General features: G+C 41.9%; 1 protein-coding gene across 1 annotated transcript in view; it reads left to right on the top strand.

Annotated features, from left to right (window-relative positions):
- The first annotated feature begins 6,613 nt into the window (after window positions 1-6,613).
- The window catches only part of clybl (citrate lyase beta like), a 51,802-nt gene continuing 42,884 nt past the window's right edge, over window positions 6,614-15,531 (top strand). Inside the window, exon 1 of the mRNA XM_076165648.1 lies at window positions 6,614-6,680. Coding sequence (XP_076021763.1) covers window positions 6,637-6,680 — 44 coding nt within the window. The 5' untranslated portion in view covers window positions 6,614-6,636. The remainder of the gene's footprint in view (window positions 6,681-15,531) is intronic.

Genomic DNA, 15,531 nt, shown 5'->3' with positions numbered 1-15,531 from the left:
GATGGTAACAGTCCGCTCATATGCTTTTGCATCTCCCGTGTCCAAACTGCTTAGCATCCGATGGGTTGCTCTAAGCCATTAAAACCAGTTTGCAATTATAGATGTGTGGCTGCTGGACACAGAAACAGATGTGCTTTGATCTATTTACGGTAGGGTGGATGGGGAGGGTCATAACAGCTTACTTCCATGCATGGGTCAGATCACGCACCTCTGACATCTCTTGTCTTTCAGTTCACTTGACATGCACTTGTGTTTTTTAGTCAGCAAGCGGAGTCATGAACGGGCCCAAAAAGTTTCTTTGGGACATCTTTGATAGACATATTCAAGCATGCGAGAATGTTTGGCATTCATAATTATATCTATCATATACATATGTCAACCACTGCTAAGCATGTGTGGCGGTGAGAGCGTGTTGGATTGGAAGTAAGGCAATGTTCCTGCACTAAATAATAGGGAACCAATTCAAACCCCATCTGTTTAACTACCAAACTTCACCAAGGGGCAAATAGTTAGTGTTGTAGTACATTTTTAACGCCTTGTCTCCTTTTCCCCCCTCAGCTTGAAGTGCTTTGGGTGGTGAAAAATGGAAAACAAATGTTCTGTTGACAGCTTTCTTATGCCCAGGGTGTGTGAGTATTTATATCATAAAGGTGCCAACACACCCTGGTTTTACAGGCTGACCATCGCTGGGGGGAGAAAAGAGGAGGGTGAGGGAGGGAAAGGGGGAGGGCGGGGGGTGATCCTGTAACTTATTCTGGTAATTATTATATCAGTGATGAATGGGTCCTTGATAAGCCTGTGACACAATTAACTTGCAACTAATTCTGCTGCCGTGTAAAATTATTATTCACTATAACTTAATCAAAGTAGGACATTTCAAACAAATCCTGGTGATTAGTGATTACATTGGTTCACTGGGTAACTATAGTGCACTGCGGATCTGAACAGGAAAGGGGATATATACTTATTTTTATTTAAATGTCTATTCTGTCTTTTTCAATGTGCAGAAAACAAACAGACGACACACTTCTATTGCAGCACTGCTATGCACAGAGTGGCAAAACTTTGACATTGTTTGACACAATCTCTTCTAAATTAATTCAAAGAGAAAAAAAACATCAATGCATTGGTATTGAGGTGAGGGAAGTTTGGGATAACTTTATTGATTTACGACTGGGAGGTACTTGGACTGTAAGGCGTCAGATGATATTGGGGTGGTGGGGCCCAAAGTGTAGCTCCTGGCAGCAATAACACAACCCAGCCTCAGAGTTTTATGTCAAGCATGCATCAGCAATGTTCAGCTCCTAAATCACTTTCCTTCCTTGTCACTTGTCTTCCTGCCACCACTTTGCATGTATTAAAAATTCACGGGTCACTTGTATGGCATTTAGTGCTTGTCTCCAGTGTACTGCATGCCCGTGCTAACTAGTCAGTTGTGACCACTTTGCACAGTAGCAGCGACGCCTTGGGCAAACTGTGATTTCATAATGTTTACGGTGTCAGCGGCATGTCTGATAGGAAAAATGGTAATAACTCCACCACCATTATGAATAATGAATGAACTCGCATCATTTCATAAAGCAGAGGGGATGTACAGCATATGCCAATAAGCAAGAACATTCCTGCCATTAGACTTCCATATGAAATGCAGTGCTGTGCCGTGTAATGCTTTTCCTGCTATAAAGCCCTATACTGTATGATATAGCCTGCGGCTTGCAATGGGAGCGCTACTGCCTTCTGTACCATAACAGAGGTGTATTCTACAGCGCACGCAGAGGGAGTCCCACATTGACATTGTGCTGAAAGAGGGTCTGTCCTGAAGTGAACCATGTGTACACAGCTTTAGGTCCTCTCTGATGTAGGTGTCTCTCAGTCCGCCAGTGTCATGTTGTGAGACCACCATCCCACTGTGCTGTTCCACATCAGTGCAGTGAGCAGAGTACTATGGAAACATTCATTCATAAGCTCACAGTCAGCCAACCACTACACTCTATTTCATCACAGACATAGAATCATACAAAACAAGCAAGTGCTTGATAGTAGCATTCATACAAAGTTAAACATGTTCAATTTATTGTTCAAATTATCCAAGGAGTTGCTCGATTTTCGGAGGTCTGGTTGAAGGGGCTCATTAATTCAGTTAAATGAAGTGAGAGAGGGAATCAGAGTCAACCAAATGCAGAGAGAAAGCCCTTAAAAACATTTCTTGATGATTAAGTTAAAGTGCGGAAAACTCTAAAGCTGTCTTGCCCATCAAACTGAATGCATTTCATTTCTCTTACGTTTATTTTCTCGACCTCTTACAAAATCCTCTCTCTTCCTCTGGCTGTTGCTGGGTCTGTGCCTTGGTGATGGAGGGTCCAGGGGGGAGCAGTCTGATTCCGTCCACCGGCTTTGGACGGTGAAGGCTAATACCTCCTGACACTCTCAGCTCCATCAGTCCTGGCCCCATCATTCTAGTAATTTAGGAGTCATCAGGGGCCTGTGACTGCACACAGGCTCTCATCTGGAAAACCCACACAACCTCACTGAGTGTTGAAAAGAACTAAAATATGTCAATTAAGAAGTTCTTACATAAGATTGTTGGACTATAAAGGGTTGCATGATGAAAAATTATCATATTGTGAGAGGAGAAGTGTATTCAAAAATGGCCCAAGTCTAATCTGCATTCCGTGGCCTGTAGCTGGTGTGCTGGTCTTTTCCAACCACACTACACCTCCTCTACAGGCACTCAGCTGAATTGTTGCTTAACCTGCGCAGTGACCCTGCCACATGCGATCTGTATCCTTCTTTCCCAGATCGACTACTACACTATTTTCCCCCTAGGCAATGTTTTCTCTCTGCATCAACCAGGGTTGCAGAATCGCAAAGGGAAATCCATAGACCTTGCGTTAGGCTGAGGAAAGAAGTCAGCACCAGTGCTTACTCATCTGTTAAAAACGGAGTGATCTGCAAAGTTTGTATGAGAGGGTTTTTGACAGTGCCCTGCTGCTTTGTCAGTGCAGCACATGCTGCAGGCACTGGCATCCCCTATTGCCTTCCAGGTCATTGGCCAGGCTCAGCGGGAGGTGGGCTTCTAGCCCCATGACACATCCCTGATTCACAGCTGGATCTGTAACAAGGTATCATAGCAAATGAGTCGGTAAAACATCACTGGTTTGAAGAGCGTGAAAAATTGTCATGATATCATTTGTAATTCTTCATCTGGACTGCCGGTGGTAAGGCAGAGAGAGATAGAGAGAGAGATCTGGTAATGAGGGGTTTTATTTCTCCTGACCATCTCCACCAGTTACTGCCCCCCCACCAACTGTACAGCCTGACCCCCAAAGCGATGCCTGAAGGGGGAGATTCCAGCTAATGTAAGGAGGCAACAATTAAACATCTCCTGATTCTCAGACGGGTGGCATATAGGTGTTACACTGCTAACATGGGAGCTTGATGACACATTGACCTGTCCTTGAATGAGGGTTTCTACATTATGTGACTCATGAGAGGCTGTGATGTGTCAGTGATGTGGAGCTGTACTGTGAGGTGATACTGGTGCTGGGGTATGTTGGAGGCTGTTCAGATTGAAATAACAATAAGTGAAATGTTGCAGAATCTACTGACAACATTCATTTTTCTGGAAAGAGAAGATGCTTTTTTAGAGTTCACAGACGGTACAAAAACTTATACTGTACAACAGACATTTACTTTTATTTTTGAACTGCTCTTCATTGCTGAGGTTCTACGGAAAATAGAAGAGAGTTTTGAAATATATATAGGAACACCGATCATATTCAAGATATAATTGATAATAACAACAACAACATGTTCTTTATAATATTATCCCAAAAGTATCATAGATACCATCATGAAGTACAATATGTATTATGTAATGAAATGAGATGGTTCATCCTTATGATCTTTAACCTTTCTGTATTTAGAGTCCAGTTGGCTGTGAAGCTGTGTCCGGGTTTGATGGATGCAAAGAATGGACAAGCATCAGCTCCCTCTAAAACCACAATGGAGACCTTGGATCTAAATGTCATGGTTTCATAACGGATACACTGACATTTGTGTGATGGGATTTAGCCATGGGTTAATGCAGCCATTGCTGGCACACTGCATTGATGTCCATCTCACTCGGGCTGTGAAGTCTATCTCAACGCTTTTTTGGCAACCTCACAGAAGTTTCTTTCAAAGGGATGAATTGGATTCTATGCTGGTTAAAGCCAATTATTTTATCAGAAAAAAATGTTTGATATGTAGGTTTGTTTTATATGATGTTAATGTGCCTCAGGAGCGGCTCAGATCATTCTTTTTGGCGGGTGTTGGGTCGGGGATGGGGGCTGTCGGGGAAGGCAGGCGATCAGCATTAAAATCAGAGCCATGTAAATCTAATCAATTATACAGTATTTCAGATAAAATATTGGTAAATCAAAACACATTTTCCAAAAGTCACAGTATAATGAGAAATTTAAATTGGAAACAGAAACCATTTGTTTATTATAAATGCCAGGGTGAGGTGGTGACTTGCCATCCATAAATTTCGTTATCCTTTCATATTCTTTTTATCTATGACTCCAGCTTTGGCACTCGTTCAAGATTTTAATGAACCCAGACTTCTGAGGCATCAAGCCCTAGTGATGCATTGTCCATTTGGATCAGGGAGTACAGAGGAGGACAAAGGCAAAGACGGTTTGCCTTTGACATATATTTTATATTCTACTGCCTTACGGGGGGCCATTAGGTGATTGCAACATTAAACAGATTGACAAGAATAAACACGTATTCAATAAATATCAGGAATTAACGAACAGATTGGTGATCTTGATATGTATCTGGTGTGTGTGTATGTGTGTGTGCGTGTGTGTGTATGCGTGTGCATGTGGCTGTGGGCGACTTGAATCAAAAATAATTTTCTGTGCTTTATGAGGACACAGGGAACCCCTCTGCTCTGGCGCGACCTGGTGTCGGCTGCTTTCTTGGGCTCAGAGGTTCCTAGGGGAGACCAGAATGGAAGTTGAGCATCTTGCTGTGATCCAAAGAAAGTGTGCCAAATGCTATCAAAACTGGATTAGTAGACAACAATTGTGTTCGATGAACGGAAGGGGGAGGGAAAGAAGTAGTTTCCAAGTAACCCATGGATGGAATTTTCCAACTGCATTTTTTTTCTATCCCTTGCAGTAATGGATATGTGCCCGGCCCTCTTTTGTTGAGAGGAAAATCATATTTTCTAAACATCCAGGACGTCCTGGAAAAGCAGCATGCACATTAAATCTGTATTTCACATGTAAATTACCAACCACTCACCAGAGTATGTTTTTCTGCTGTTGTGAGCTACTATCCCTTGGGTTGAAATATCATTTTTGCATGCAGTGGTGTTACGAGAAAAGCATCTATTTCAAATCCAGGTTAGAGTGCATGCCTGTGCCAAGGCCGAACAAGGATATAAACAAATGTGGCTTCCTCCAACGATCCAAAACGAGAATATATTGCACCTATTGATAGTCCATCATTGGATGAATACCCTTGATTTATCTTACTGAGATTGGAAAATCATATTTGACAACAATTGTGTAATCGAAAAATAATTAAAGAAATTGCCAGATCAATTCCTGGATTGGGAAAAGTAATTGTTTTTTTCCTGATGTGAGTGAAAACAAACCTTTATGGGAGAAAATTACTCATAAACATTAAATAAGAAGTCCTGAATACAGTGTCTGGTCTCTATATGATATGGAGAAAGCTTCCTTACACTACAGACTTTGATGATTGATAGAATGTGTCCACTGTTGTGATCCATGATGTCAAGCCTACCAGCAAATTTTTTAGAGGATTTTGATTACAACCTTCATCAAGTACAGTAAGTCGAGCAGCACATTCACATTAAAACACACACAGCCCAGTGGCTGTCCTCTGAATGCTGACATTTGGAGCAAATCCCCTGCTGACTTAATCATGGCAAATATTGCGTGTCATTTGTGCACCGCACTTGGACCTGGCTGACGGTAGTGGTAGTAATTCACCACTGCTGTGAGAGAGGACTCCTGGGGTGATCTGCCTTGTGCTCTAATCTCTCTCTCTCTCTCTCTCTCTCTAACTCTCTCTTTCTCTCTGTCCCCTCTTTCCTTTATTCATCCCATTTCTCTCTTCAGCTTGTCTCTGTCCCTTCTGCCTGTCTTTACTCTTGTGTTATGAGCAGAAGGGCACAGGAGTCACTGCGGTCAAACACCATCTGTGACAACAATAAGGAACATAGTGAGATGACTTGTTACCAACATACTCTTTATATAACCACATAGTAAAGCATTATAAGTAGAATTTTTGTTTAGTTTACAGAAAAAATCCCTCACCCTGCTAATCTATTAGCTCATTATGTTCTGAATTTAATTGTCGATTAAATTAAATTTCATATATCATTAATTTCTCATTCATATATTATTGTTTAGTTCGTGTTATATACTATATATTTCATTTAATTGTCCTCTATTTTCCCCTGAACACTAAGACACTGTTTACCAAACCATGTGCACCAGGCTCTCTAAACCCGCCCTCCTCTATGCAGCAGCCAATCACATAGCTCAGTTTGTATGACGGAAGGCTTCAACAGCCAATCACCGCCGGCCTCCGCTGGTTCTCACCGAGGCAAACATGGCGACACACATTAGCAGAGCTGTCAAACGTCTGACTCCACGGTGAGTAGTTTATCCCGCTTTCTCTGTCTCTGCTTCTGCCAATTTCTACCGAGGGTGTGAAAGGAAGCACCTCGGGAAATGTAGCAGCGGTAAACGTCTAAATATGGCGTTTATACGTATGCGTGTCATGGTAGCGGTTGTGGATGAATTGGCAGTTATTGACTTGTTCAAGGAGACGCACAGAAACGTGACTTGTGTTTGTTTTAAATGACTTATAATCATCTTAGTGTCTAAATAAGAAAGCAAGACTTGCTCTCTGTGTATGTGTGTGTGTGTGTGTGTGTGTGTGTGTGTGTGTGTGTGTGTGTGTGTGTGTGTGTGTGTGTGTGTGTGTGTGTGTGTGTGTGTGTGTGTGTGTGTGCTGCGTCTCAGCTTGTGTTGCGACAGGTTTGAACTGTTTATTATATACTCTACGGTCAAAAGTATGAGGACATTCCCCCTTAACAAGTGAGTCCAGGTGTTTCAGCCACACTGATTGGGCAAAGGTGCAGATCATCAAGCACATATCCATGCAAGACACTGGCAATAGCATGAATCCCCACAAGTCATTCTGTGACATTTCTGCCCTGCTACATCTGCCCTGGTCAACTATAAGTGCTAGTATTGTGAAGTGGATGCATCTCGAGAGAAAGCTCAGGCATTAATCAGGAAATTCAGTGAGTGCCAAACTGCCCAGTGAAGCAACATCAGCACAAGAACATGTGTGCGTCTGGAACTTCGTCATGGCCGAACTGCACACGAGTCTGAGATCACTATGAGCTATGCCAAGCTTAGGGCAAAGTGAAGGGTAATCTTATAGCATAAAAAGACATTTCAGAAAAGTGTATGGCCAAGTGCCGAGGCCTTCTCGTCCAACATCAGTGTCTGACCTCACTAATGCTATTTTGCCTGAACGGGCACAAATTCCCTCAGCCACACTTCAGAATCCTTCCCAGAAGTAGAGTAGAAGCTGTTCTAGCTGCAAATAGGGGCCAACTCCATGTTAATGTTGAAATGCGATGTCCAACAAGCTCATAAAGGTGTGAAGGGCAGATACTTATGGCCATACATTGTATAATGAGTACAGACTTTGAGGTATGAACAACAAGAAAACACAAGCATTTGGAGACGGTAGTTCCTGGCTAATACTGGAATTTGCAAGGTCAATACCAATATCAATAGTTGGAGTCAGAAAGAGTATAAATCAACTTTTCTTACTAACTTACCTGGTTACTCATACAATATAGTTTATAATTAAGGATGGCAGTAATAGCAAATGAATATAGAAGCACATCAATGTTAAACAGTACTATTAAGACATTGCAGGAAATGTAATCAAATAAAAAGTTACTAGAAATAGGATGTTGTATGCAAATATGTATCTTGCTGAAGGGGGTATATGCAAATGTATTATTTTCCTTTAGAGCTTTTTTTGAATCCTTTTACAATGTACCTAATTCCACCCAAAACCCCACAATCGACCATATTGACTGCAGTACTGCTGTGCACACTGCAGTGAAGAGAGGTTGTTTTAGGTACTGTATTGTTTAGCCCCCCAAAATCAGCCTGCAACACCCACACACAGCAAATCAGGTCTACAGCACTAGCGTCTTTGAAGTATTAAACAGTGAAATAGTTGCTTTATCAATTGCTTTATCAATTTCTTATTGATCCATTGACCTGAAACACATATGATGGCCTTGCTACTCACATTCATCAACTTACAGGCACTTGATCATTCATAATATACTTGCTTTATGTGTTTTATTTTATTCTACATCAACATTATGGAGTTCATGCGTTCTTTACAGTTGAATAGGTTGTGTCTCGCATCATCATCTTGTAAGAAAACCACACTTCATTTCCTCATTTCCAGAATTAATATTCAGTGTAGATAAATAACAGGCAGCTTCTTTCTTGCTGACTGGTTGCATGGCTCCCTCACTGCAGCCATTTGCATTGTATGTGTGATAGTGATTGTGACTGACGTGACATGTTCAACAGTGCTCCTCATTCCCTTTCCACACCTAAAAATGTCAAGTCTTTGTATTTAAACTGGAAACCAGCCAATGACGAGCCTTCCTCTTAATGTAAAGTAAAATAAGCCTTTCTTTGTTTCTAGATAAGCAACTTTGACTTAATGGAATTGTGATAATGTCTGCTTGTTCACATCTGAAGCTTTGACCAGGTCAGTAGTGTACTTGAATAAGCTGAGGTGGAGTTCACATCATAAATATTTACCTGTCTATGTTTAATAGATAGATTTTTCAGTGTTAAGGATAGCATGCCTATATTTTATAACTGTATATGAACAGCGTTTGTTGATCTCAATCAGCCTGTACTTGGCTTCATTCGTGAGCTATATGGTTGTTAGATTTACCTAATGTGCTCTTCTTGCTGTGAAAACTGTCATGCAAGTCTCATAGGAAGTATAATGGGGGAACTTCAAAAGTTTAAATGTCAGTTACAAAGAAAGTAAAGAGGTTTCAGGTTGGACTAATGTGTCCATGCTGGTCAGCAACATCGTGACATGCGGCTCTAATTCAAGACACATGAATTTCCAGAGGCACAACTATTGACACGCCTGCTAATCCTGAGTGTGAAGTGACTGTCACGCCAGTCCATTTTCTGTGTGAGTGAGTGTTGGGGAGAGAGAGTTGGCCTGTTTGTGGTTTTGCATTAATATTGGGATACTGAACAGATTTATTTATTAGTTATTTGATTATTTGTTAGGTCTCTGTAATCTTTATTAATAATGTTATTTGGCATCTTAGACGAGTGATTTTAATTAACATAATTAGTTATTATTAAGTGTATTAAAAGATATTATGCAGTGTGTAGACTTGGCACATGGCTTTATATCACAGCCTTGCAGAGGTGGTTGGCGTTGAGGAAGCAGCACCTACATGGTTAAATGCAGCCCACTCAGATGGCTGAGAGTAGCAGAGGAATGTGTGTGCATGTTTTATGGACAGCCTAGAGCCTTCACCCTGGCATTGGCGGCAGACTGCTCTTTGTCACAAACACCCTCATGTCAAAGATGCAACAGCATCCTGGAGGAAGCATTGACTGCCGCTATGAAGTCGACAAGTGATGAAAGTAGCCTAGAGGTTGTCAATTAAGAGAGCCAAGGCCTGGACCTTATAAGTTAATGGGCAGTTTCCCCTCTCAGGGCCTGCCAGGGCTTTATAGCACAGCTTATAAAAACCCCAAGTGTAATGCACCCCTATAACGTTTTCAATTAAGAGAAAGGGCATAAAGCAGCGCAGACACTTGGCAGTCATGCTAGAATGTTTATAAAGTGGCATTTGGCATAAATTGGGAAGGGAATTTTCAATTGCCCCAGTTGTTTAAATGCGGCAGCTACTGTGCAGAATTTTATTTTGATGACACTTCATGCTGACAGCAAACATTACAGACTTCCTGGTGTCTTCCCATTACTAGGCCTTTAAGCTTAGTCATATGGATTCACAGCCTGACATTTAAAAGCCCTGCTCTATCAGTAGAAAAAAAGAAATAGAAACAAGACTCATTTAATGTACACTCTGTACAAATGTCATACCTATGATTATAGTCGTTTCACTTTAAGTTGGCCGATTGATTATATAAAGCATGTATCCTGTAATACTAGAAGATATAGCACGGAATAGATACAACTTTCATTCAGGAGTTATTCTACCTTCAAAATCCTTAACTGTATCGCTGTAGAGAATAAGAGATGATTGACACAAACAAACAAACAAACAAATAAACAAACAAAAAACATTAATCTGATGTTGGCCTGGTTTTGGCTTCCGGTAGAAAAATAAATGAGTGTTGAATAAACAGCAGTGTGTTGACACCTCATTTCCTCATTGATTGGTGGTGGAAGCCGGGCCAGAGGTGTGTGGTCATAATCCAATCAAGCAGGAAAACAACCGTGGGGACTGTGTAACCAAATGCTTCGGGGGGGGGGGGGAGTAAGCAGGTTGTCCAAGTAAAGTCTAACCCCACCTGCATTCCTGGAGTCGCTTATCAAATCTGTTTACACGATACGGTCAACGCTTTTGAAACCTAAGTGAACCGCATTTAAAAGGCTCTTCACCTTGTAAAGCACATTAGATATTTAGTTCCACAGCAGGGCAGGAGATCATTTATTTTATCTGCTTTAATTAAACGGCATTTGCAAAAAACACCATGATGTGTAAGTAAATTAAATCTCCTCACTCCATCGTTGTCTGTATATTGTATGTGTGGCTGTAGAGCTACCAACGGCTTCCTTTCTCTCACTTTCCTTTTATCCAGCCAGCACATCAATAAATGGCTCTATTACCTGTTGTTGACCCAGCTAAGCTAGCCTTTGAAATTTGTTACACGGCATCAAGCGAACACATGTTGCTGTGTGAAAACAAAGCTGCGGCGACCGGCGTGGGGACCAGCTGAGTAAACGTGGGTGAGGGAACAGTGGGATGGCAGCGAGGAGAGACCTACACTTGTCCCTGCACCAGCCAAGGTGGATCCATACGGCAGGCAGATGGATATGTTACCCCCGGATCCCCATAGGCAAAAACAACCAAAACAAGTGTTTCTCCTCTGGCACTGAGGCCTTTGATCAGCAGCAGATCTTCTGCTTTGGAGCGAGACTCCTCAGAACCCCAGGGCGCACATGGGTCCGCATCTGTATAAACACAGCCGCAGAGGAATGTGTGAACAATGCAACAAAAGAATTTTGTTCTGGAAAACGTGGGGCGGCCTTGGCTGACGGGTGGTTTATGTGGTTTAGAGAGTGAGCGCGGTGGTCAGGTTGAACGAGGAGCTGGGGACATATTCACTGTTTTTACTGATAACACAAGTAGGAAACCTGTGTTGATGCTTTTTGCCGCGATGAAGTAACCATCAGAATCATAACCCTTCATAAGAGTATCACAGTCAGTGTGTTGATTCAGCTCGTATGACACGTCTTAGTCTCTGTTCTTATGTTTTTTTCCAAACGTGGAAGCAGCAGTATCAGCGGGAAGTCGTCATAAATCTATGTTTGCGTCCTGTGTAACAGAACAAGATTATGTGATGGTAAATCCACTTACTAAAGCATGTAAACAATCCATTGTGTGGCTTAAGCAGTCTCCCCATGGGTTTCCTCACCTGGAGAACTGTGTATTCAGCCAACAATGGAATCCTATCCATGCTATCCATGTATACGTTAGGGGCAGGAGGAAAAAATCCATTTACTACAGTTACTTACTGCGATTCCAGAGACAAACAATTTTTCACGCTGACGGAAAATGGATATATGAACAATGTCATTTCAGACTGTGGCTGCTCCCCTGAAAATATTGTATTTCAGAGCCAAAGAGATGTCAAAAGTTTGTAGACATGATGTTTCTCCAATTAAATTTCAACAAGCACAAATCACTTTTGAAGTTGATAAAGTTAGAACATTGGCATATGTCATAATAGCGAATCCTAATACTTAATACTTACAAAAATAAATATCTTTGTAATATCAAACTGGGTAATTAATCTTACATTAATTTTGACTTGCAAACTGAGTGGTAGCTGTTATTTTTATGAAATTAAGTTAAGTGCACATTAGCGTGAGTGATGATAGTACAGGCGTAATCCAGGTTATGTGGTGCAGTGGTTATAGCCATTGGTTCATACAGACCTGATTCATTAGGGATGTGTACAGACTTCCTTATGAGGGACCACCCCAACTTCCCTCTTGTGGTCCTAAATTGTAGTCTGTGTTGACCTGTTTTTGCGTAGGAGAGCATTTACCGTAGGTATGACTAACGGCGTCTATGGCCTCCTGAAAGAGGGTGTTAGGCTGGTTGGTACATTACAGTGCATGTAGGATTAATTGGGTAGCAGTCAGATTTGCGTGTGGGCAGGATATTGCTTCCAGGTTTAGAGCCCACCTCTGTCAGACCTCTATAAGGGGTTTCTTTAAGGATTAAAATAGAGCGAGATTTCGGTACCGCTTCCTTTATCACACTTAAATTGGTAAATATGTTTGCATTATGTCCGTTTGATGGGAACCTGTGCCCTGTGCTGTCCCCTGGTTCTTTGGGTCCTCTGCCAGGATGGTGTTTTGCTCCTTTCTCAGGACCAAGGCTGGCTCATTGCCATGGTGATGGTTGGCTAGTTCCAGGGTGATGAGGTGTAATTTACCCAGCATTTCCTGTCTGATACACAGCAACATAATGAGTAAGAGGCCTGCTTTTATAGGTTTGTTAAACTAGGCACAGCAGGGTTTTGCAAGCATTTGTGTGCGTCCGTGTGTGTGTATGTATGTGTGTTTTCTATGCCTTTCTGACTTGACATGTTTGTGTAACAATGTGTTACAAAAGTAGTGGACTACACAAACTTTCTGTGGGAAAAATGGCATTAGTCGCTAGCACTTAAAATGTTGAGTGGTTTGCATGTCATGTTTTCAGAATTGAAACAAAAGCAAGGTGCAAAAAATGGAAAGCATGATTTAACCAAGGTTAAATTTAACCGAGGTTGATTACTACTAATATACATACAAAATTATATTAATCTGCAATGGCACTAAACGGACGTATAAGCTGCTCAGATAAGAGCATAATGATATGGACTCATCCCTGGGGCTAAACAAGGGAAATAAACTGAATAAATACACCTTTACAGACCCTACTCTGTTTAGGACCCAGCGGCAAATCCAACCTTGAAAATGCAAACAGAAAACAGCCCCAAAGTATTGTACTCAAAATATAGGCTTTGTACACAGCTAAGTATCAATAGAATACTACCTTTCCACTCAAATAAGTGTTCTTGTTGTCTGTTGTAACTTTTTACCCTACCGGAAGCAAAGGTCATCTCATCAGCTGTATGTGCAGGTGTGTGTGTGTATGCTCAGACAGAGCTGATCCTATCACTGTGTGTGTACGTGTGTGGGAGAGTCATTCACTGAGTGCGCTCATCACAACATGTGTACATCTATTAGTAGGACTGTCTGTTGGCACAACAGCTTATATGGGTACATGCTGTGGCTGCAGTTCCTGGTCTAACCCCTAGGTGTCAGTATTGACAACGTGCTTTGAGAGCTGCTTGTCAAGTCAGTGTAGTACATCTGAATTTCTCATTGACCATATACAGTATATACTGTACACAAGACATGGTTCAGTGCGATAAAGATGGATAGAAAGCAGGTTTTCATCTGAATACGAGAACAAAGTAATGTTACGCTTAGTATTAATTTTTGTTGATAGAAGTAATAGTATTTGACCAGCATTTGACCAGTTAATATAAAATCATTTACAGAGACCTAGAACCTTTTATTACTGCCAAATTTGATGGACAGGTCTTATTATACATGGACAGCAACTAAATCAGTGATTGTTATCAGATGCTGTTAAAAGTTGTACATGCACATAGACCATGTTAATCACAGCAGTAAAATTCATCTTTAGCTGCAGATCTTCAGTTGTATTTTTGAGTATACTTTACTGCAGCGTGTGAGGGTGTGAAGGAATTGTGAAGACTTTTGGAGTTTGACTGTTATAAAACAACTTAAATTTTGTGTACTATTTATCTACTGATGATTTGTTGTATTTATCTACTGATCTACTAAAATCACTGTAGGAAAATGTTGGCTGCACTTTAAATATTCCATTGTATTTTTGTTGTGTAAAGTCTTTATCAGTAACATGCAGATCCCACCATATCTGATTTCCTGTGTAAAGGCAAATTATCACATCCCTGCTTTGTCGTATTGGAGATTATTTAGCTTTTTGCCTCATTTAGAATTGGCTTAGAAGTTCTCATCACATTCCTGGCTCGAGTTGCAGACAGGCGGCCTCCTGTTAGCGCCGCACTTCATTAGAACCAGGTTTCAGTGGTACCACACACACATTCAAACAGGGGAGCGTGTGCACCATCTCCCCCACCATCAAAGGAGGCTTCATAGACAGAGCTGTCTGTCTCTGTGTCCGTCTCCCCATCAGCGTCTGCTAATGATGCACGCCGCACACGCTTTAACGCCACGACACCCTCCTCTCCCTATCATTCATTCACACCCGATCACTGCTTCACTCTCTCTCTCTCTGCCTCTCTCGCTCTCTCTCTTTCTCTGCCTTTCGTGGTGTGTTTGTTTGGCTGCTGGGTTTTGTTTGTTTATTGTTTCCAGATGGCAGACGCAGACTTCATTTGTGTGGCTTTCAAGTTCCCAGAGAGCTTTTTACTGCCTTGGCTCAAGCGCTTATCCTGTTTCCTCTAGCCGGGCTTTATGATGGGCCCTTTATACTTAGCAACTAGAAACAACTGTCACCACCAGCCTGTGTTGGGTAGAACAGGAGAGAGAGGTAGAGAGAGTTTGTCTTCTCGTCTGTGTGCTATCCTTCTGAACATCTTCATTAGCGACAGCGTGGTTGTCCACCATCAGATCAGGACGATGTTTCTCTTCCCTAAGGATGAACTTTACTTGCATAGGAATAAGGGGGAAGGCCCTTCATCCATCCCCCCCACTCGATACTGCTGTACAACTGGATTATTAGAAGTGTTAAAGGGACATTTGTACACATAAACATGTTAACAGGATGAGTAAGCAGCCTGTTCACATTAGCGACGAGGCTGGTGGATTTGTTTTCTTCTTCAGGACCTTGCTACAGTACGTCTAGTCTGGGCATCATTAGGCGCTGTGACATCACTTATTTACAGGAACCCAGGAGGGCGACATGCCCAGTAAATGTGGGGGAGGACCAGTACACGTCTTTACTCATCGGATGCGGTTTAAAGACGAGGCCGTAATCAAAGCTCTCAGCTATATAAAACCCTCCCCTTCTCCTTGAGAGGGCCTTTTCTCCTGGCTGCCGCTGAATGAGTGATTACCCTGGCATTCCAAACTGCCTAATCCCATTGCAAGCAGTGGCCA

This window comes from Genypterus blacodes, unplaced genomic scaffold, assembly GCF_046128005.1.
Source record: "Genypterus blacodes isolate CSIRO-AG114 ecotype Tasmania unplaced genomic scaffold, CSIRO-AGI_Gbla_v1 ptg000148l_1, whole genome shotgun sequence".
Lineage (NCBI taxonomy): Eukaryota > Metazoa > Chordata > Actinopteri > Ophidiiformes > Ophidiidae > Genypterus > Genypterus blacodes.
The sequence above is the reverse complement of the archived record's forward strand: the minus strand, read 5'-3'. Positions and strand labels throughout refer to the sequence as shown.